Raw genomic sequence first — 23,270 nt, 5'->3', positions numbered from 1 at the left:
CTCTCTCTCTCTCTCTCTCTCTCTCTCTCTCTCTCTCTCTCTCTCTCTCCTTGTGCAAGTGTGTGTGTGACTGCACATACAGTAATGTACTGTAATATGTCTGTGTGTGCTTGTGTGTTGTGACTATCTAGGGCGTTTTGCTGTGCATTCTTCTGTCTAGTGCTTATTCGTATGCTGTGTGCTTATGCGGAGATGAATGTACAGGTTGCACACAGCGACACAAGACCTTTCATATACATACAAATATACATGTCATGGACAGTCATGGGTGAGCGGTTAGGGCGTCAGACTTGCATCCCAGAGGTTGCCGGTTTGACTCCCGACCCGCCAGGTTGGTGGGGGGAGTAATCAACCAGTGCTCTCCCCCATCCTCCTCCATGACTGAGGTACCCTGAGCATGGTACCGTCCCACCGCACTGCTCCTCTGAAAGCAAAACCTGAATAGAAACCCAGGCTCAGACCCAAAAAACCAATAGAAACAGGGGTGGAGCTATGGGTGCAGGGGGAGTGGGGTTCTTGCCCTTGGGCCCAGGGTCCTCCCACATTGCTGGTTATGACCCTACTAGGCCGTATGGGGGGCCCTATCAGTGTTTTTGCCATGGGGCCCTGTGTACGATTGTTCCGCCACTGAGTAGACATGAGGATCAAAACGCCTGATAGCACATTAGTCCCTCACATAAAACTGAATCTCAGGCCCTGCTTAAGCATTTATTGCAATACGCTCCTAGGATGAAGTACCCTACATGAAGAGCCTCCGGAGGAAAGACTGTGGCAAACAACAAGGAATAAATCTATCTGACACGGGGCTTTTTATTTGCCAGTGTTTTCAGGGCAGGCACACAATCTAGAGAGACAGGGGCTGGTGCTTTATCCTTGAGGGGTTGGTGTGATAAAGCTGAAAGAAGGGTTTATGGCGCACCCTTATTTAATGGGAAGCTCTTGCAAGAAGCAATTCTTCTTGGCCTTCAGTTCAAGGATTTCCCAGAGCCTGGGATGTTTGCTACTTTCGTTTCTCATCTTAATTTCTTTCGCCTTGCCACTGGCTGGCTACTGGCTGTGTCTGTGATGAAACTTTAACAAGCACTTCCCTGCGAGCTTGACCTGTTTAAAAGTGTTGAAATTGTGCATTTACAACCTTGCTGTCTTTTTTTTACTTTTTTCTCTTTAATTCAGCTTTCAGTGAGTCATCAGAGTCTCATGGAGATTCCCTTCCCCCTTTCAACCCCACTGCTTTTAGTGATATTATGTCTAATCTCCACGTGTCATAACACATTCATACTGTCAAGAAGTTTAAGAGCTTTAGCGTCCTAGTCTGATGCTGATTTTTCCTCATTAGTGAACTGCAATAAGCATCTGGTAAATTTGTTCATGCCAATGTTACCCACTCCATCCAGCTAACTCTCTGCTCAGACACAAGCACTGCACGTACAACCTCAGACACAGCAGAGCGGACAGCAGAGCGGTTTTTTTCACAGCTTCTACCCAGCTACTGTCAGACTAATGGCAAAGAAGAACATGACAGAACATTTTTTAAAATTATTCCTTTGATTTTTTTAAATCACTTTTTTAAAATGTCTTTTGTGTTTTTACTTTTTCTATATAGGCCTAACTCTATTTCTTTATTGACTCAGAGGGCCTGCACAAGAGTTCCTATGTGCCTGGGCTACTAGTCCATGCACAAAGCTAAAAGAACTTTGAACTTTTGAACTTTGTTAGGTGATTGTATTTAGAATGGTGTAGAAAGGTCATGGAAACATGTTAGGCAGTCATACATGTTAGGCAGTCATACATGTGTTAAAGTAATATTATGCTTTCTTACTGTATCTATTTCCTTTTCAGGAGAATGACTGCATGAGGATTAAAATCCTGGGGGACTGTTATTACTGTGTGTCTGGGCTGCCAGAGTCACTGCCCGACCACGCCAAGAACTGTGTAAAGATGGGACTGGACATGTGTGAAGCCATCAAGTAAGTCCAAATTTCCCGTTGAAAGTATGTGCCATTAAGTAAATTAAATTTGGTTTAAACCAAGAACTATACATATCTCAGTGCAGGGGTGTCAAACTCAAATTGACTGAGGGCCAAAATCAAAATCTGGAACGAAGTCGCGGGCCGAACTCAACATTTATTTTTAAAAATGGACTAAAATTGTGTGTACATGCACTTCATATTCATAGTTAAATTTCACACACACTCTTTCCCATCATATTTGTTAGTTCAAATGTGTCTGCACATCCTGTGACACAGCAAATTTCATGTCCAAGTCATGTTACGCTGTACATTAAGGTGTATGTGGGCCAACTGTAATAGATATTTGAAATGATCTCGCGGGCCGAATAAAATGGCTTCGCGGGCCAAATTTGGCCCCCCGGGCCGGAGTTTGACATCCCTGCGTTAGTGTAACAGATATAGATAAACACACACGTCATAGACAAAGTCTGTAAACATAGACATAGACAAGAGAGACATAGACAAACACATCCAAGCAATATAGTATTAACAAATGGCAGTTCCTTTAATTTAAACAACAGAGAACAAGATCCAATGGAAAGTGCCATGATAACACAATAACAACACATATTCATTTGTACTATGAATGTGTACTACGTTGTACATTCATTTTGATAGGCCTATACACTGAACCATATGTTAAACACATTAGGAAATGTTCCAGAAAGCAAGCACAGCAATGGCTAGCACACAATAGAGCACTTTTTATTGTCACTTGAATACACTACTGAATAAGTCCAGCAATAACAGTGGTACTGGGCTTGGGCTTTGTCTGAGAGAGGAAGCTCTGTGTCTCTGCGTTCCCCAGAGTCCTTCAGCTGTTGCCTAGAGATTGCCTGGTCCCTAATTAACAACACGCTCAGTGGACCTTCACCCTTCTTCCTACTGCCATGGGCCCATGGAGACTGAACATATTTCATCATTCAGGAAGAAACTTGTTTCACACATTGTCGTTGCTATAGTGATGCAGAGCAAAGTTCTGTGGTTTGGTTTGAACCAGAGTGTTGTAGGCCTACAGTACATATACATAAGGAGTGGAGAAGTGCCCATAGTCACACTGTAAAAATGGCGGTGAAGTTTGTCCACAAATGGTCAAACATGCTGGTCTTCCGGTTTTATGCAGCCTCAAAGGGTTCCAAACAAACCGTTTGTTTCCATATCATAGAGTATCACAGAGGACTCTGAGAGGAGTTGATACAATAACCGTTTTTGTGTATTTTAAAAGTGCCACATTTCAACAGACTGTTTAATTACATGGCCTTAACCCATTGTGTCCTGGAGCGACATATGCGCTGCATTCAAGTTCTTGAGATTTGAGCTCTTTCATTAAAGATAGTGGGTATGTTAGAGCTGAATGAACACTATACTAGTGCAAAATGAAGGTTCTACATTTTAAATGTAACTTTCTTTTTCTAACTTTTTTTTTAACATGTTTTCATATTTCATATGTGCTTCGGAGGCTGAGATATTTAGGATTTGATAGGGAGAGGGCACCCTTACCCAAAAAGGGCTTAGGACAAAATGGGTTAAATGGTGACTTTCACAGTCAGCGTTGTAGAGTTCACATTACCTAGCCATGTTACTGTAACACAAAGAGATTAGTTTTACTTGAAACCTCTCGTCCAGCATAAAAGCATGTGAGCAGAGATCAATGCTTTGCACAACTCTGTTTTCTCTATGGCTCTGGTTTGGGCAGTGAAACTCTAGAGGAGGTTATAGAAGAAGAAGCAGCAGATGATTTTCTAGGACTATAGGCAATTTTTCGGAAACTATGTAATTTTAGCAGTCTATTCTGTTTGTATTTAATTAACCCAGATTAGATTTTTAAATGCACTGTCTGAGGCTGATGATAATTGTGGGGCTCTGTCCAGCAATCAGTAGATAAGCACATCAATAGAGGAATTACCATATTATGTATATGTGTCTGCTTCTGACGAGCTCCACTTTTCCACAGACCATTGACATTTGTTCCCTTGATTTGTCCACCGGGATGGTATCCACAGCCTACCTTGAAGTCTATGCCGAGTTTAAGTTCATTATATGTTATTTATTTTATTTTCAGTGAGTTTACGGGTTGTGCTGTGACGTTATCTTAGTGTTGTTTATCCATGACACTCCCACACTTAAGTGTGTTGATGCTTTTAGGTAAAGATATCGGCAGGGAAGCTGGCAAGGGGAAACAAAGGGGTCACTTGTCCCAGGTCCAGGGAGAGAGGTGGCCCAGAATTGGGTCCTCATTACATTATATGTATTGGGTTTAGGGGCCCTTTCAGATGACTGTCCTGGACCCGGGCGGCCAAAGTTGTTGTCAGCAGCCCTGGATGCTGGCGAGCATATCTTGACTGTCTTGTGTTTCCCATATTATGTCATTATAATAGTGAAACCATTGGAAAGTCAGCCATTGTCACACACCATCCCCAGATTAACCCAATTTTGTAAAAGTGACACTCATATTACTAAAAGTGTTTGGTTGGCTTAATTTACCATTCAAATGAGAAAGTTACGTATGTATGGCTGGAGACTGGAGGCTGGAGGCTGCACTCGTGTGTGTGCAATCAGTGATTTTATATTTGGGCAAATTGGTTTCCTTATTGGTTTCCTTATTGAAATGTTCGGTTGCCGCTGCTTGAGATGCAAAATAATAAGTGCCCTGCACAATGGAATCCAAGGTTGTTATTGTTTTTGTTGTGTTGTGTTGTGTTGTGTTGTGTTGTGTTGTGTTGTGTTGTGTTGTGTGTGTTTCATGAAAACTGCAAAAGAATGTATAAGAATGTGCTGCTGATGATGATATTGATGCTTGTGATGATGTCTATGAGTCAGTGCTCATTTCAAACATATTCTGCCATATCTGATGAGATTTGTGAGCAGCTGTTTCTCTGTCTGTGTGCGTGCGTGTGTGTGTGTACGTGCATGCATGTGTGTGCTCAAACGGGCAGACCGAGAGATTATGGGTGAATGACTGGGCGAATCAGCAGAGTAGAGGAATCTCTGGTCTTCTGCCAAGCCACCAGCACTGCGCTGCACACTGACATTGCGAATGGGACTTGCCGCGTCGTTTGTTTGTACTTTTACACTGCCGCCACCAACCAACAATAGCAAAGACCACCGCGACAACAATAACAAAACAAACAAACAAACAAAACCCACCCTGATTCAGCACAACTGCAATGCACTCACCGTCCCATCTCCTCCTCCCTGAATTGCTTTCAGGATCAACTGCCCAATTCATTTCTCAACCACCGATTTTCCCATTTTTTTCTGAAGACATTTTAATAAATATTTGAGTGGCCTTTGTTATCACTATTGCTGATGTTGTGGTTGGGGGAAAAAATGCTTTCCCATTGCAACAAGAGAGCTCGGGGATATTTGGAGGACTTTGGAAACTCAATACAGTATACTGCCTACATAGCAGTTAAAGTACTGTTATAGTGCTTTGGTAAATATCCTGGACCATTTATATACAAGCATAATGACAATTAATTAAAAAACTTGCATTCTGTTGTGCTATATTTTAGGATGTTTTCCCCTGGCTCCTAGGGAGATGAACGCAACGTCTTTCAAGCTCTAAGAGTCCAGTCACTTAAGACCAATCTCTTTGGATGGCTTGATCTGGATTAAGACAGTACTAACATTTTTGCACAGCACGATATGATTGTTCCGGAAGTATTGTTCAGAAATGGCAGCAGTTTTACAGATGCATTATCTCACATACCATTTAGCGCACACTTTTATCCAAGGCGTGGTGGGTTAGATACCTTGCTAAAGGGCACCTCAGTTGAACTTGCAATCCACTGATCCACAGACCACCTCCCTAACCATTAGTCCCAGCCGCCCTATTGTATAGTACAGGACAGGAGTGTGTTTATCGAAAGCATTGTTGCTAACCAAGTTAGCAACTTACTTGGTTGCAATGCGATTTCCCATTGGCAACCTACTAAGTTGCTAACTGGTTAGCAACAGTGCTTTCGAGAAACTGGGTCCTGTATAATACAATACAACATATAACTATTGTTGCTTACACCGGAGGTCTGATAGGAGTTCTATAGATGTATATTTTTTCCCATGAGAGAGAGACAGAGGGCACGATCTACTCTTGTGCATCCTCCCTCCTCCCTCGTTGTTTAGTGGCGCTTAGTGGCCCTGTCAGATGGAGTTACAGTCACGGGCAGAGAGATCCCCACTGCAGGGGACAGATTGGGGATGGATGCCCTTCTGCGGCACTAGAGCTCTGGAGGTCTGCTGTCTGTGGCATACATACTAAGTAAAGATGTTTAGACATCCCAGCAGGCCTGCAAACGGGTTGGGGGGCAAACGGCTATTTTGTCCCCGTCCCAGGGATATAGGGAGCCCTGAATGGGGTCCCCATTACATTGTATTGGGGGGTGGGGAGGCTTTCAGATTACTTGTCCTAGCCCCGGCCAACGCTCTCAGCGACCCTGCATCCCAGGGTCACAAAATAAAAACCCCATTCCACGTTACTTTTTCCCCAGCCAGTTTACTTAGCTTGCTGATCTTTATCAGCACCAGCCAATTAGATCATTGATTGAGGATGATTGTGGATGTTCCGTTCACTATAGTAGGCCTACCCTTACAACAAGCAGATTAATGGACAGTGAAAGTCATAACATTGCGTGGCTTTAGGTTACACCCTCATTCAGACTTACAGATGTTTAGGTATAGAGCTGGGCTTCCATCACAAGACCAACTCCCTTTAGGTCACAACTACACCACAAGTTGCATATGTTCAGACCACATTGCACCATACTGTAAGTTACATGCAGGGCCGTTAATAGCTTTGGGTGGGTTTTGGACAAAAAGTCCTCTGAAAAGGGTCCACCACCCAAAAGGTCTTCTTAAAGGGTCCATAACCCCCATGTTGGGCCTCCTCTCCCCCTGGGCCCGGGGGAAGTGACCCCTTTCGGCTTCCCTGGTCATAAGTGATTAGGACATTCTGTAGGCAGAAGTAACATGTGGAGTGGCTTCTACCCTCTCTAAACCACATTGCCTCCCGCTGCACAATAGTGTCATGCTGTTGGTGAACGAAACAATGTTTGAAAGGCTCCTAGAACATAGGAGCCGAATCACAGCAGGAGAGTCACTCTTTTCTGTTTTTATATTTGTTTTGAGTATGTGAATGTCACATGAGTATTTAGATTGAGTAAATCATAAGTGTCTCTGCCTCAGAGAGTGGCAGGAATAATGTTTAGAAGGAGGTCAGTCCTTTGTTGTTTGGAAAACATGAGCCAGAGGTGGCTTCTTATGTAAATGCTACCATCTTAAAGGGGCTCTGTGCAGAATGGTGGCCAGAGTAGGTATTGCAGCTATGCTTCTCCTTGAAACTGTGCTGTTTATTGCCAGATTTGATCTTTTCATGAATATTAACAAAATAATAAACTAATATTTACTAGTGTGACCAAAGATCAGGATGTTTTGCAGCTAAAAATGGCGGATATGGATTCACGTTTTCCACGTGTATGAAAAGCAATTTTCCCAGTCATAATGAATACAGTATTTCAAATTTGATGGTGGTGATAAGTACAGCTCCAGGCCACTTTATTAGAATAGCATGAAAAAGTTGATTTATTTCCATAATTCCATCAATAATGTTAAACTGTCATGGATTATAGATTCATGGCCCAGTTTTTTAACTATTGAATATTGATATTGAAATATTGAATGGGCAGCATAAATTCTACAAAGGCCAAACAATATTACACAGTGCACATTTAACACAAACTAGATATGTTAAAAACTGTTCAAATTAGCAAGTTTTTTTAATGGCTCTTTGAGAGGAACAAGCCACTATTTCATATCCTGTCAAAGAGGCAGAAATCCCATCTTTAATGCACAATATTGCCATCATCTTTGAAACAGTATCCTCTACTGCATACTGTAGCTACAAAATCTGCATCGACTCTGTCCATCTACGTGCATCCCAGCTTGTGGTGCTGCTGAAACACCGGTGGGCTGGAGTATCAGCACTGCTCACAGATACAGTATCATGTCTGATGAGATCATGTTTCATAACTGGACATGCTGTTAGGTTGGTGGATCATGTTTCATAACCAGCCATGCTGTTTGTCTGGGGAAATCAAAGAAAGTTGCAGTCCATGTGTACAGACACATCTCTCATTAGATATTCATGGACCACCACTGCTCTTGAATACCAAAATAACTTTGAATCTGTGGGTGTTTTGTTTGTTTGTATGTGTGTGTGTGTGTGTGTGTGTGTGGGGGGGGGGGTGCGAGCGTACATGTGTGTCAGATCCTCCACTTATCTATTATTTAATACCAGATTGTTGCGAGTTCTGACCAAGAACGCAATTTGCCAGTGGTAGGCATCTTCGAGGCTTGGTCTGACCTAGAGCATAACAATTAACGTTTCCCAAATGGCATGGTTGGTTAGTCTGGTAATCCTTGAGTACCATTGACTGTCAAATCTCTTCAAGACTTGATTTGACCTAGAGTAACATTAACGTTTTCCAAACAGCATAGTTGACCCGCCTCCCTTGTTTTTTTGCTGGTGGAGGCCAGGAAGGGCTGTGCCGAACATTTTCTTAGTCCCGATAGAACATGCTTGGACCACCTCACTGCCTAAGAACACGCTAGGCTTCTTCCTCCATGGCTGTTAGCTCTTAGTTATTTGTTCAGCACAGCTTGTGTTTTATCTGTATAGGGCAATGAGGTTGGTTTATGGAAGTATCAGCCTGGTCAAGCTATCATTTTCCAATTCTGCAGTACTATAGAGTCTGCAATATCATTGAATATCTGCATCCATCAGAAATCACAATGGTCTAGAATACCAAAGCAAACGTTAAGCCTACCATCTCTAAATATGTATTGTTTACCATGTAAAACTTTACATAGAGGGTTGCGAGGGATTATGTACAGCATTTGATCGAATAGTGAGCAGTGTCTTCATTCCAAGTAGCTGCAGTCTGCAGGACAACTGAGAGTGTATGTATGGTATTGTATTGTATTGTGTGTACCCAACATATATCCTGCTGGCGGTTTGGGAAAAACAGAGGTTGCAACTGTGTGTGCGTGCGTGTGTGTTCGTGCATGCATGTGGAGGGGGAAGAGGTTGTTAGGGGAGTAGCTCTGCCGGTCAGATTTGTTTCATTGTCATCCCTAATCACAGGTGTTGCCAGGCAGGCAAGGCGTTGAGTGCGAGCGAGGTATTTCCGTCAGCCGGCTTCATTAGCCTCAAATTGCCTCATTTGTACAGAGAAGGTTCTGGAACACAGTACCTCTCACCTGGGAACACCATGATTGGTTGCCAACATTCATGCCTGATGCACCCAACAGCGTCTGAAAAGCTGAACGAATAGTGTGTGTGTGTGTGTGTGTGTGTGTGTGTGTGTGTGTGTGTGTGTGTGTGTGTGTGTGTGTGTGTGTGTGTGTGTGCGTGCGTGTGTGTAAACAGTGGTACAGTACAGGGTGTGCATGTGTGTGCACAGTATGAAGGCTAAAGAAGGATGTGGGGATGGATGCATGTACTGTGTACCTGTGTACTACAGGGGAGGTTCTAGACCAAAATTACCGAGGGGGGGGGAGGTGGGACCATTATTTTTTTTTAGGAGGGCACATAAATTGGCAAAAGAGATACATTTTTAATATTATGAATATACTGTATATTATATACAAAAATGTATATCATGTCGCGGCCATTGGCTGTTCAGCACAGGGGCCACAACAGGGGACAGGAGGAAATCTCCAGGGGCCCTGTCCCACTCTGGAACTGCCCATGCTGCTATAGTAGGCCTATACAGTCATAGGTGAGCAGTTAGGGCGTCAGACTTGCATCCCAGAGGTTGCCGGTTCGACTCCCGGCCCGCCAGGTTGGTGGGGGGAGTAATCAACCAGTGCTCTCCCCCATCCTCCTCCATGACTGAGGTACCCTGAGCATGGTACCGTCCCACCGCACTGCTCCCCATGGGGCGCCACTGAGGGCTGCTCCTTGCACGGGTGAGGCATAAAATGCAATTTCGTTGTGTGCAGTGTGCAGTGTTCACTTGTGTGCTGTGGAGTGCTGTGTCACAATGACAATGGTAGTTGGAGTTTCCCAATGGGCTTTTTTCACTTTATACGACTTGCGTGAAAAGCTGAATGACTGCAGCAGCAGCAGCAGCAGGAGCACCGAGGAACACTCTCTTAAGTGGCCTCCTTACATAATTGATGGTCATATTTTCCCTCTGCCAGACATCCATTAAAATTCCGCTGTCTACTCACTCCTGGCAGCCGTGACATCCCGCGGAGTGTGCTGCGTGGATAATGTGATGTATGGCATTTAGCCCATGGTGAGGGGTCTCGACCCCTTGACGAACCGGAGGAGTAACCAGAATTAGTGCAGCCACTGACAGTGTACTCTGCGGTACTGTGAAACCTGCACTCCACTTCAAGGAAAGTCAGAGATGCGAATAGACATAGAGAACATGCTGTTTTTTTGTTGCTTAGATTCATTGTCAGGTCCTCATGATAACCAAGGTAGTGGGCCTGTGGTGGATTTCCCCTTGTATAGCATGTATAGTATGTTGTGTAGCATCATTTTCACTGCATCTGTGCGGTAAAAGTGCAGGACTTTGTCCAGGGTTTTCAGTGGTATTATGATGCTTGCAAGTTGCAGACAGTACAGTATGTGTCATCTCCATGGGTCTAGCACCAAGACACTGTGACTCACTAACAATTGCAGGCCAGGGTGATGTGATTTGGAATTACTATTGCTTGAAACAAATAAAAATAAACGGAAGTGAAGTTAATTTAAGCAATAAGCTACGAGAGGCCGTGCTCGATTGATAACGGCCAAGGCGAGTGGGGCACGACGCAAAGCGCAGTGGCGTAAACTACATCTCCTTGCCCGTTATCAAGTAAGGGTTAACGTTCGGCGAGAAGGTCGCTACCGTGGAATAGCAGCACGACAGAGAGAATCTTTAGACCCCGACGCGGAGCGGAGGGGTCTTGTTCTCTCTGAAGTGCTGCTATTCCACAAAGCGACCGACTCGCCGAAAGTTAACCCGCTTATTATATGGATATACTTAAATGACTCACACATGGCGGGGACATTTCTTTAGGCCTATTTAATGTTAAGATATACATTTTTGTCTGCGCAAAACAAAACAGTGCCGTTGTGGAACACCGCTAGGCAACAGCTAGGTAGCCAGGACAACAGGTGTTGTCTATCACAGCAGCTGATTAGAGTCTTGTTGAAAAGTCGCTTTAGCAGTGAAAAGTCTTGTTGCCATTGACAGCGGTCTGTTATAGACCAACCCGTCCGTTATTGAAAAATAACAGACGTGCGAACGTTGGGGAGCCCCGTTGAAATGAGTGGAGCATTCGACGGATGACGTCACAACCATATAATAATAGAGCATAACCCACGGACTCAAGTGGCTTATTGCTTATCTAACACTGTTAGACTTAATCGCTGACCAAATTTCTTTTAAGACGCTTTAATCACAATGAATTTGATCCGCGACAACTTGAAGTGATTGTGGTTACCCCGGCAACGTTACTCGGCGTGCGTGCGTCGTTGCAGTGCCAGACACACACTTCGTTACAAAAACTCAGCAAGGGGCGATAAACATTGCAGGAATTAAATGTCTTTGCAATCACACTGATACCCCAACCACAGATGGTGCAAAGATGTGCTCTTCTTGCAGACTCCCTACCCCAACTGCAACATATTCTCATTACTGATGTAGATGCGCTTGGTCTAACCAGGGGCTGTTCACTCACGGAACTTCCTATTAGCCACAATTGGCTAACCCTAACCACGGGACAGTGCAAAATGAATGGGTGTCAATGGAGTTTTTTACCATTATAATTTTTGTGATTTTTTATAATTTTTTGTCCTGAAATATGAATATTAAGTTCGAAGCTAGAAATAATAAGACCCCATTTGAGTAGCGTTTCGATTATTTTGCGCCACTAGATTATTATATACTGGGTCACAAAGCTCAATTTTTATGGGGCCAAACCCATAAACATTAGCACGATGCTAGCGAGTACAGGTTGAAATCTTCTAACCAGCTGTAAAACTACACACCTGAACGATTTGTCAATACAGCCTATTGTTAAACAACAGTCATAGTGCTTACCAGGAATGTTTTGTTGATAATATTTGTGACTGGAAATGGCAGTAGCAATGTATTTAGCATGGGTTCCCCTTTCCATTCCATACATTTTCCCACATGAAGGACTGGCCTACGCTCGTTACTGCAGAATGCATGCAAAGCTAACTGGCTACAATGGGAACCAATGAGACTGAGCCTTCTCCCCTGTGTTCTAATTTCTCTGGTCTAACTTAGACGCGCATAGAATCTTCAGTTGGAAGGTGTAGGTTTACGCTCAATTGACCATGGCTATCAGCCAATCAGAATCGAGAACCGGACCGCACAGTGTTAGATATGTGCATTTGTATACTACGCTTCCTTTCAAGGCAAATGTACTGTATGTGACATGAACTGTACTATACCATTGATGTCTGGATCTTTGTTTCTCTTCCGGACAGAAAGGTGAGGGATGCCACAGGGGTGGACATCAACATGCGCGTGGGGGTCCACTCAGGAAATGTCCTCTGTGGGGTGATTGGCCTGCAAAAGTGGCAGTATGATGTCTGGTCACATGATGTGACATTAGCCAATCACATGGAGGCTGGGGGAGTGCCTGGGTAAGCAAATTTGCTGTATGTTTTTGGCAGCTATGATACAAAATATAAACATATTGAAATGATCCATCAAAGCAACATGATAACTTGATGCGTTGTTGTGCATTAAATAATATATGCACTACTGTAAATCTGAACTTGTGTATTGACAATAATTTAGAATCTACTCTAATGTAATTGAACATAATCTTCAGTGGTCTAATCTAATACAATATAAATGTACTTTTATCTATTACATTACCAGTTTTATATGAAATATTCTCCCAAAGTACTATAGTAATAATAACAGTACATATCCAAGTCAATACATGTCCATACATATACTGCAATGACTTCCAAAGCTACACGTTATACCCTGCTATCCCAGTGTGACACGATGTGACGGCACTGACTCACTTGTGTAGGCGTGTCCACATCACCTCGGTGACCCTAGAGCACCTGAACGGCGCGTACAAGGTGGAGCCAGGAGATGGGCAGGAGAGAGACCCATACCTGAAGGAGCACGGCGTTGTCACCTATCTCGTCATCAACCCCAAGGTACACACACCCCTCTCCTCTCAAGACAGAGCAGGCGATGCATTTGTTCTGGAAATCCACTTGTCACACTACTGCTTTTGAATGGGGAGTCTCCACTTTCACTTTTCATTTTATTTAGCTCCGTTGCAGAGTAGATGCGGTACAGTAGAGAGAGGCTTTATTGACATCAGCAATGAAATATTACTGTGAATATCTGAATGGAGACAAACTGTGAGTCTATACTGTATTTTGTTCCCCCTGAGTGTGTGAGAAAATTGCAGCAAATTTGTAACCAAGCAGTGGTGAAAAATGTCTACTTGAATTAATCACTTGACATTAAATACATAATCAATATTTTGTGTTGACTCTCTAATATACTGTAGAGACTGAAACATGGTAATTTATTCATTTGGAATTGCATGTATTTACTAAGACTTTCTATGAAAACACATGAACTTTTCCATTTTTATTTGACCTTTAAGGCAATATGTCATCTGTCAATATGACACCGGCAGAAAATTGTCTGTTGAATAAGAAATAGGCTGTCTCTGTGTGTGCGTGGGTGCGTGCGTGCGTGTCTGTCTGTCTGTCTGTCTGTCTGTCTGTCTGTCTGTCTGTCTGTCTGTCTGTCTGTCTGTCTGTCTGTCTGTCTGTCTGTCTGTCTGTCTGTCTGTCTGTCTGTCTGTCTGTCTGTTTGTCTGTGCATGTGTGTTTGTGTGTGTGTGCATTTGGATATGCTGATGATTAAAGGGCATCTAAAGTTTAGGGAAGGGGGTTATTGACATGAGGCAACATTTGTCATTATTGGGGGTTTGCATCTCACAACTACTTACAAAACACTGCAGAGTCTCAAAAGGGCATATCAACTCTTCAGCTCGACTTGTCTTCTGGCAGATTTCAGGCACATGAATCTCCTGAAAATCAGCAAATTCACTAATTGACAAAGTGATAAGATCACAAGTGTTTTATAATTAACTTCATACTGTATAGAAATAATGGGCACACGCCCATTGACAATTTATCCCTCAGTTTAGGTAGCCAGGCCATGGAAATGTCAAAATAAAGTACCTCTTGAGTTACTAATGGACTTGTGTTGGTAACAATTTTGTGTCACGATACAGAGATAAGTATAACCCATTGTTCACTCACTAATTACATCATATGCATCAGTCAGTTACCAAAAAGCCAAAATGACCAATCGGTATGACAAGAAACATGTCATTTGACTTGTATTTTATTATATTCTTATATTATGTTCTGACAGGTAGAGAAACGGAGCCCTCATTTCAACTTCAGGCACCGGCCCACACTGGAAGGGGGCGTGCGGGGGATGCGTGCGTCGGTCCGCATGACGCGCTACCTGGAGTCCTGGGGCGCTGCCAAGCCCTTCGCCAACCTGCACCACCGTGACAGCATGACCAACGAGAATGGCAAGATCAACACGGCCGTGAGTGTTGACCGCCACTGACCACCAACACTGCCTGTTGGTGAATACAGGCCTGGCGACAGGGGGCATACACATGGGTCAATTGTCCCAGGGAGGGGGAAGGGTGGGGTACACCTCATTACATAATGTGTATTGAAAGGGGGGCCCTTTCACATGATTTTTTCCCAGGCCCGGTCAAAATTGTCAGCGCTCCTGTCTGGGTATAGATTGCAATTATATCCAAAGGGGTCATATTTTCATATTTCACATTGATTTAAATTGAGGTAGCAACTTAAAAAGCTTACAAACAAGGATATTATCAGTGGGAAAATGCAGAGCAGGCTAGGGATGTCATCTGTGTATTGACACTCTAGTCTGGTAAAATAGTCGCTCATCCAACGCTCATCCAAAGTACCGGTATACTGTTTTTATTCATTTGAATTTTTCATTTTTTGTATTCTGTATTTTGTCCTCTCTCTCTCTCTCTCTCTCTCTCTCTCTCTCTCTCTCTCTCTCTCTCTCTCTCTCTCTCTCTCTCTCTCTCTCTCTCTCTCTCTCTCTCTCTCTCTCTCTCTCTCTCTCTCTCTCTCTCTCTCTCTCTCGCTCCCATCCAGGATGTGCCACTGGGACAGTACCAGTTTCGCAGGAGAAGAGAGAGGTGCATATAGTGTTCTTCAGTTACCTGTATGCCTGTCTGTAAAAGTTGAACTTATTCCACCTATTCATCTCTCATACCTTCTGAGTACCGGTTGAACTAGTGTGTGTGTGTGTGTGTGTGTGTGTGTGTGTGTGTGTGTGTGTGTGTGTGTGTGTGTGTGTGTGTGTGTGTGTGTGTGTGTGTGTGTGTGTGTGTGTGTGTGTGTGTGTGTGTGTGTGTGTGTGTGTGTGTGCGCGTGCGCGCGCGCCCGTGCATAAAGATACAGCTGCAATATACTTTTTTCCTGGAGACAATTTCACATCCATGTGCCAGAGAACACCACACACACATGCACGTGCACACACACACACACACACACACACACACACGCACACACGCACACACAAACGCACACTTACACTTACACTTACACGCACACACACACACACACACACACACACACACACACACACACACACACACACACACACACACACACACACACACACACACACACACACACACACACACACACACACACACACACACACACACACACACACACACACACACACACACACACCTTAATTAGGTCTGCCTGCCTATGTTTCTCAGCACTCCATCCTTCAACAGAGTTGCCATGGTGTTTTGCTATTAATAATGCCGCTTGGCTATATTGTTGATGGGGTTGCTGTGCACAGAGTATGAACAAATATCTGCCCAATTGTAATTAGAAATGCACACCGTGTGCAGAGACTGCATTAAGATTTGTCTTTTTTTACTTGGAGTTGCTATGGTGTTTTGGGAATTTAATTTAGCAATGCTGGGGACTGTATTGTTGATGTGTTGATGTGAAAGAACAAATACTGCCCAATATGCCGAAAAATAATTATTCACCAAATATTCACCATCTGCAGAGACTGAAGATGGAGATTTATTTATTTCATGTTGTTCATTTAATTAACTGTAGAAGTGACAGTTTGAAAAGACTGTTTGAATTGTAGTTAGAAATACACAAATGCCTCAAATTAGGATTTGTGTTTTTATTATTATTATATTTATTATTATTATTATTATTATTATTATTATTATTATTATTATTATTATTGTGTTTTTTGTTTCCCATCAGAACAAAGTCTCAGAAGAGGCGGTTTGAAGAGGAGTTCAACGAGCGAATGATTCGCACATTTGATGGAATCAATTCACAGAAGTGAGTTTTCCAAATCCCATATAATCAGAGAGAGGCTTCAAGCCAAGTAGCTATTTCATAAATTGCATGTCTCGTATCAGATTTCACACCATATATTGAAAACGAGAACATGTTCTGTTTTCTAGGCAGTGGCTGAAATCTGAGGACATTCAGCGCATATCTTTATTTTTCCACAATAAAGCACTGGAGAAAGAGGTATGGCAATCAGCATAGGAATACATTACCTAATGAAACATCAGTATCATCCATGGCTTTTAACCCTCTGCTTGGCTGAATTCATTTTTTTCTACAACAGTAGCAGTATTTACATCAGTTTATCAAGGCCTGCAGCTAAAACCATATGGTTGTGGAATAAAAAAAAGCTTTTTTGCATTGGCTTATACAAAGAGATTGTTGTACTGTACATTGTACATTTGAATGATACAGAATGTCAACCCTGGATGATGTACGGTAGATGATGGTGGATGTTCATTCGGCATAGAGTAAATTGGACTGGATGCCTTGTCAGGGCCCGTCTGTCCTCTTATGTCGGATGCAATTGTACCAACCCCAAGAGTACAGCTCAAGGACACATGTGTTTGAACGCTGTGTGTCGTGTTTGTCTGCACTTCATGTCATGTCCCTCGCAGTACCGAGCCACCACTCTGCCTGCGTTCAAGTACTACGTGACCTGTGCCTGCTTGATATTCTTCTGCATCTTCATTGTCCAGATCCTGGTCTTGCCAAAGTAAGTGGGTTCTCTCTTCTCTTCTCTTCTCTTCTCTTCTCTTCTCTTCTCTTCTCTTCTCTTCTCTTCTCTTCTCTTCTCTTCTCTTCTCTTCTCTTCTCTTCTCTTCTCTTCTCTTCTCTTCTCTTGTCCTCTCTTCTCTTCTGTAATGTTCTATTATGTTGTATGTCTCATGTTCTTCAAATGCAATGGCATTTGATAGGTTATAAGCAGTCCGTACCAAGACAAGTCAAGTCAAGTCAAGTCAGCTTTTATTGTCACGTTCTTCAAATGCACAAGTCATACAAAGGAAACTGAAATTACGTTTCTCTATATACCATGACAAGACATAGACATACACAGGACTGACATTTTACAGACTGACATAAAGTGCAAGACCGGACAGGTAACAGTGATGGACTGGTAACAATAAGTGAATCATAATAAATACAATGATACATGTAGACAAAAATGTAGGATAAAAATAGGATAAATAGGATGTAAGATATTACAGTAATAAGATAGTAATACCAGAGAGAGTAGAGAGAGAGGTTCCATTGGCCCATTGTTTCCTGGTTCTATTATGGCCCCCCTTAGGCAGACCTAGGCAGACCTAAGGACGGTTCTATTCATTGTAGGAGCATTATGACACGCCCCTTTAGGCAGACCGGAACCTGGTCGCGTTAGGTGCCCATAGAAACCTATTATGTTGGCATATCTCTATACTTAAAGAATCTCTGGTAATACAGTTTTTCTCGATTGCCTACACACAAGTTCTGGTACTTCACACACAATTCTCGGAACATCTCACCCATTTCCCAACTCCCCTAACCAATGTCACTGAACACTAAACACAATTTCTACTTAACACTCAAATTCCAGTTTTAAAACACACTCTTTTCACACCATTACACACAATTCTCTGGATTACACTCAATTTTCATAAAGAAAAACACTGGGTTTCTCATGGAACACACTGTCATTCACAACACTACAATCAACTGCAATACTATGTTCACTTCCTCATCACATGGGCAAACTCTCTTCATACCGGTTTACAATCTGAAATCATCACCCCATAAGGACACACATTGCATGTCATATTGATGAAAAATGAGTGGATGCAAGGAGAAAACCCATTTGTTTAGTTTTTGAATTCAAAAATATGTTATACAAGACATAACTTTCATGTGGTGACCCAATATTTTACAAAACATTAGTGCAATTTTTACAGTAAATATTTTTGAAAAAAATGTCAAATATATATACACATCTGTGTACTCCATGTCTAAAAACAATATTTCAGTATTTTACTACAGAAAAATACCCTCTTTAGTAAGTAGAACACTGAAGAAAATAAGTTTCTACTGTGTTTCAAGTTGAGTATAGAGTTTTTTTTTCATAGCAATAGGCTATACAGTAATGTAATGGTTTTTTTGTACTGCCAAATAGGCAGTGGGGTTTATCTTTGTGTTGTTTTTGTGAAAAAGACATAAAAATCTTTCTGTTTCTGTTTGTGTGTTGTGGGAATTAAGTTTTATGTCACAGTATCCATGCAATCCAGAACAAAAAAAGCCCAAGTTACTGGGAGAAATTAGTTTTACCCTGTGCCCAACAGTGTTTTACAGTTTTTCTCGATTGCCTCCACACAATTTTCTGAATCAGTTTTCGAATTCTCAAAACTCTACACACAAATCTCCAAACCTCACACGCAACGGGCAGAACTCTTCACTTCCTCTGAAAAATGCACGTCTTGTCTCAAAACAATGTACTCTCTTCTAAAAACCTAATTTTGTTCTCAAATATAACATACAAGCAGTCATTTCAATACACTCTTATGTGAACCATTGAACACTAATATGCACAAGGTAAAACTCTATACTCAACTTGACACACAGTAGAAACTTATTTTCTTCACTGTTCTACTCACTAAAGAGGGTATTTTTCTGTAGTAAAATACTGAAATATTGTTTTTAGACTCGGAGTACACAAATGTGTGGCAAAAAATATATTTTACATATTTTTCTGAAATTTTTTAAAAATGTACTAATTTATTGTAAAATATTGGGTAACCACATGAAAGTGATCTCTTGTATAACATCTTTCGGAGTTCAAAAACTAAACAAATGTTTTTTCTCACTGCATCCACTCATGTTTTCATCAATATCACATACAATGGGTGATGATTTCAGATTGTAAACCAGTATGAAGAGAGTTTGCCCATCTGATGAGGAAGTGAACATAGGGTGGCAGTTGATTTTAGTATTTTGAATGGCAGTGTGTTCAATGCGACAACCAGGGTTTTTCTTCATGAAAATTGTGTGTAATCCAGAAAATTGTGTGTAGTGGTTTGAAAAGAGTGTGTTTTAAAACTGAAATGTGAGTGTAAATAAGGAATTGTGTTTAGTGTTCAGTGACATTGGTTAGGTGAGATGTTCCGAGAATTGTGTGTGAAGTACCAGAACTTGTGTGGAGGCAATCGAGAAAAACTGTAATGGGTCTGCAAATGTGTATTGTAGTGACTGTCTGTGTGTGTCATTTGACGACAAAATGAGGTTTTTAGAAGAGAGTACATTGTTTTGAGACAAGACGTGCATTTTTCAGAGGTAGTGAAGAGCTTGGCCCGTTGTGTGTGAGGTTTGGAGATTTGTGTGTAGAGTTTTGAGAATTCGAAGACCGATTCCGAAAATTGTGTGTAGGCAATCGAGAAAAACTGTAATAGTGACAGTAGCAATAGTAACAGTGAATAATATACTAGTTATATATACAAAAGTGGTAAGGTTGGAGTAGCAGCATTGTAAGCAGCATGTTGTATTGTCTTATTGACAGCAACAAGAATGACTGAGCTCAGGTTTGGTAACCAGAGGGGGAATGAGATACTTCACCATCACTTTAAAGTCTCTTCAATTGATCTATACGTTTAGAGAGAAGACATAATGCATGAATAGTCCTTTAGCACTGAAGTGGCCTTTTCTTTCTGTGCTTGTTGTGCTTGAAGTGTAGCAAGCACTTACTTATGCCCTTATCAGTCAGATCTGTCAGTTGGTTCCCTGTGTGTGTGTGTGTGTGTGTGTGTGTGTGTGTGTGTGTGTGTGTGTGTGTGTGTGTGTGTGTGTGTGTGTGTGTGTGTGTGTGTGTGTGTGTGTGTGTGTGTGTGTGCGTGCGTGCGTGCGTGCGTGCGTGCGTGCGTGCGTGCGTGCGTGCGTGCGTGCGTGCGTGCGTGCGTGCGTGCGTACGTGCGTACGTGCGTGCGTGCGTGTGTGTGTGCGTGCGTGTGTGTGTGCAATGTGGGATGTGTGCCTTTGTTTAAGAGAGGTATGGGTTGGTAAAGGGTCTGTGTATTAGCTAAAATGTGCAAACCTTTGTAGTCGGCTGTGATGCATTAGGCATTTCAGTGGCATTTATGGGGAAATAAGACTCCCCCTTCTCTGCCCCCCTCCTAACTACCATGCTCTTTCTCTCTCTCTCGCTGTCGATCTATCTTATTCTCACTCTCCCTTTCTCTCTCCCTAATCTTTTTCATTCTCTCTCTGTCCCTCGCTCACTCACCTCCTCCCTGTCCCTCTCTCACTCCCTCACTCTTAATCTCTCCTCTTCTACTGTAACCCTCCCTCCCTCCCTCTGTGCCTCCCTCCATCTCTCTTTCTATTTGGCAGGACTGCGCCTCTTGGGGTGTCGTTTGGCATGGCCTTCCTGCTTCTCTCATTCATTCTGGTCATCTGTTTCACGGGCCATTTCACGGTAAGGCGCCGTAAGACTATGTTAAGTGCTGTAATTTTGGTTTGGTTGTTGTTGACTTTGACATGATAAACTTGTCTGTGCAATAATCGGTATGGTATTGTCAATTCTCAGCTACCAGATTTGACGAAAGGAAGGAATTTCAAGACCTTCCATAATATGAAATACGAAATACTACTGTAAATATTTCTAGGTGCCCTCTCCATACTGAACACGTTGTTGGCTGTGTGTGTGTAAGCATGGGAATGTGTTTATTTGTCTGTAAATGGGTGTGTATGTGTGCGTGCACACTTGCGTGCATGCCATTGTGTCCACTTGTGTCCACTTCTGAGAGCTGTAAGTGTGCTAATGTTTTAGTTGAAGTAGATTGCAATGATGTCAGATGTCTGCCGGCCTGGGCTTTTAACAGGGACTGGGGGTTGAGGGGGCGTGTGTGTGTGTGTGTGTGTGTGTGTGTGTGTGTGTGGGGTGGGGTGGGGGGGGTGCTGTCGTGGTCACTATTTTCATGGGAGGAAAAGCTGACAGCTGCCTTCTTTTCTCTCTCTACCTTCATTCTTCCTCTCCGTTGCTGTATCCATGGCTCACCATCTCTTCTCTTTTCTTTCTTTTCTCTCTCCCTTATTCCTCTTCTCATGTGTCTTTGTCCTCTCCTATGCTTTCCTATCTTCTCTTAATCATTTCTCACTCTTCCCCTTCCAATGTGTTATTTTTTTCACTGCTACTCCATTTCTCTTCTTCTCATTGTCAATCTCGTCAATCTCCTATTCCCCCTTCCTTTTCCTCATATTCTCTCGCTCTGTTTCTTCTTCTTCACCTTTTTCTTTTTCTTCTTCTTCTTGGTCTTCTTCATCATCCTCCTCCTTCTTCTTCTCCCTCTCTTCCCTATCTCTCTCATTCTCTACATCTTTTGATCTTGTCATCCATGCCTAACTCTCTTGTCCCTCTTCTTTTCCTATCCCAATACCCCATAATTCCCGCTGCCTTCTGTTCTCTCTCTCTCTCTCTCTCTCTCTCTCTCTCTCTCTCTCTCTCTCTCTCTCTCTCTCTCTCTCTCTCTCTCTCTCTCTCTCTCTCTCTCTCTCTTCTGACCATATCCCAATTCCCCATAATTCCCTTTTCCACCTACTACCCTGTCTGTCTGTCTCTGTCTCTGTCTCTGTCTGTCTCTGTCTGTCTCTGTCTCTCTCTGTCTCTGTCTCTCTCTGTCTGTCTATGTCTCTCTCTCTCTCTCTCTCTCTCTCTCTCTCTCTCTCTCTCTCTCTCTCAGCATTGCAGTAAGACCTCCTCATCCTCTTGGCTCTGGCTGCTGCGCTGGTCCGGAGTGATCGCCAACAAGCCCTGGCCGAGAATCACCCTCACCATGGCAACCACCACCCTCATCCTGGTCATGGCCGTCTTCAACATGGTGCGTGCGTCTGCGGGGGCGGAGCCAAAGCAGATGGGCTGCTCTCTGTGATTGGCTGGAGGCGCACCCATGCATGCTTTCCCCCTTGTCCTACACTGCATATGGCAATGTTTTGTAAACAACCATCAACATAACAGCTTTTTTTGTTGGAGGGGGTTCAAGCTTTTGAAGATTGGACAACAACAACCAATCCCACAACAGAGCATCCGAGTAACAAGAGTCAAAGTGTTTTTTTTGTTTGGTTGTTTTTTGGCCTTTTGGTTTGAACAGGTTGAAAGATGTAGACTGAAACAGTGGGAGACAACAAGACATGGGTCATATTGGGCCTTTGTGTTCATCTCAAGCAAACAAACACTGCTGACGTCAGTCTGTAAGCTGCCTTTGCTTGGAGTAAAAATGTGCACCAATGAAAAATGAATGGCAGGCAGTGATAGGACTTTGACATCAATAATCTGATAGAAGGTGGCATTGACAAGTATTGTACCGAAGCCTTTGACAGACCCCGTACAACTGGCCTCCTCGTGGGATCTTTGCTATAAGCCCTGGGTATGAAGTTGAACAGTAAAAGAAATGCAGTGTTAATTCAACTCTTAGAGAGTTGATTGAACATCTTCTAGAGTGTATTTGGTCACTGAGAGTAGTATAAGGCTCTAAGTTTTGAATGAACGCTGCATTTTTAACTGTGGTATGTCAGTCCGTCTGTCAGAGAAAGGCTTGCTCAGGCATCAGCAACTTTTGATTAGACAGGCACACGGAGACAAACAGTTTGTCTTTCCCTGATTGCTTTTCCATTGTACAAGTTAAGTGAGTTTCCAACCCGGCTCATTGAGACAGGGTCGCGTGTGTGTGTGTGTGTGTGTGTGTGTGTGTGTGTGTGTGTGTGTGTGTGTGTGTGTGTGTGTGTGTGTGTGTGTGTGTGTGTGTGTGTGTGTGTGTGTGTGTGTGTGTGTGTGTGTG

The 23,270-nt window shown here is 42.8% G+C and overlaps 1 protein-coding gene across 1 annotated transcript in view; it reads left to right on the top strand.

The window, feature by feature from the left end:
* adcy2a (adenylate cyclase 2a) overlaps positions 1–23,270 on the top strand; it is a 177,109-nt gene that overhangs the window by 133,360 nt on the left and 20,479 nt on the right. Inside the window, exons 7-16 of the mRNA XM_063198351.1 lie at positions 1,840–1,967; positions 12,520–12,678; positions 13,080–13,212; positions 14,456–14,638; positions 15,232–15,275; positions 16,384–16,464; positions 16,587–16,659; positions 17,094–17,191; positions 20,827–20,911; positions 22,176–22,313. Coding sequence (XP_063054421.1) covers positions 1,840–1,967; positions 12,520–12,678; positions 13,080–13,212; positions 14,456–14,638; positions 15,232–15,275; positions 16,384–16,464; positions 16,587–16,659; positions 17,094–17,191; positions 20,827–20,911; positions 22,176–22,313 — 1,122 coding nt within the window. The remainder of the gene's footprint in view (positions 1–1,839; positions 1,968–12,519; positions 12,679–13,079; positions 13,213–14,455; positions 14,639–15,231; positions 15,276–16,383; positions 16,465–16,586; positions 16,660–17,093; positions 17,192–20,826; positions 20,912–22,175; positions 22,314–23,270) is intronic.

Source organism: Engraulis encrasicolus, chromosome 5 (genome assembly GCF_034702125.1).
Source record: "Engraulis encrasicolus isolate BLACKSEA-1 chromosome 5, IST_EnEncr_1.0, whole genome shotgun sequence".
NCBI classification, from domain to species: Eukaryota; Metazoa; Chordata; class Actinopteri; order Clupeiformes; family Engraulidae; genus Engraulis; species Engraulis encrasicolus.
Note: the sequence above shows the minus strand (reverse complement) of the source record. Positions and strands in the feature narration are given on the sequence as shown.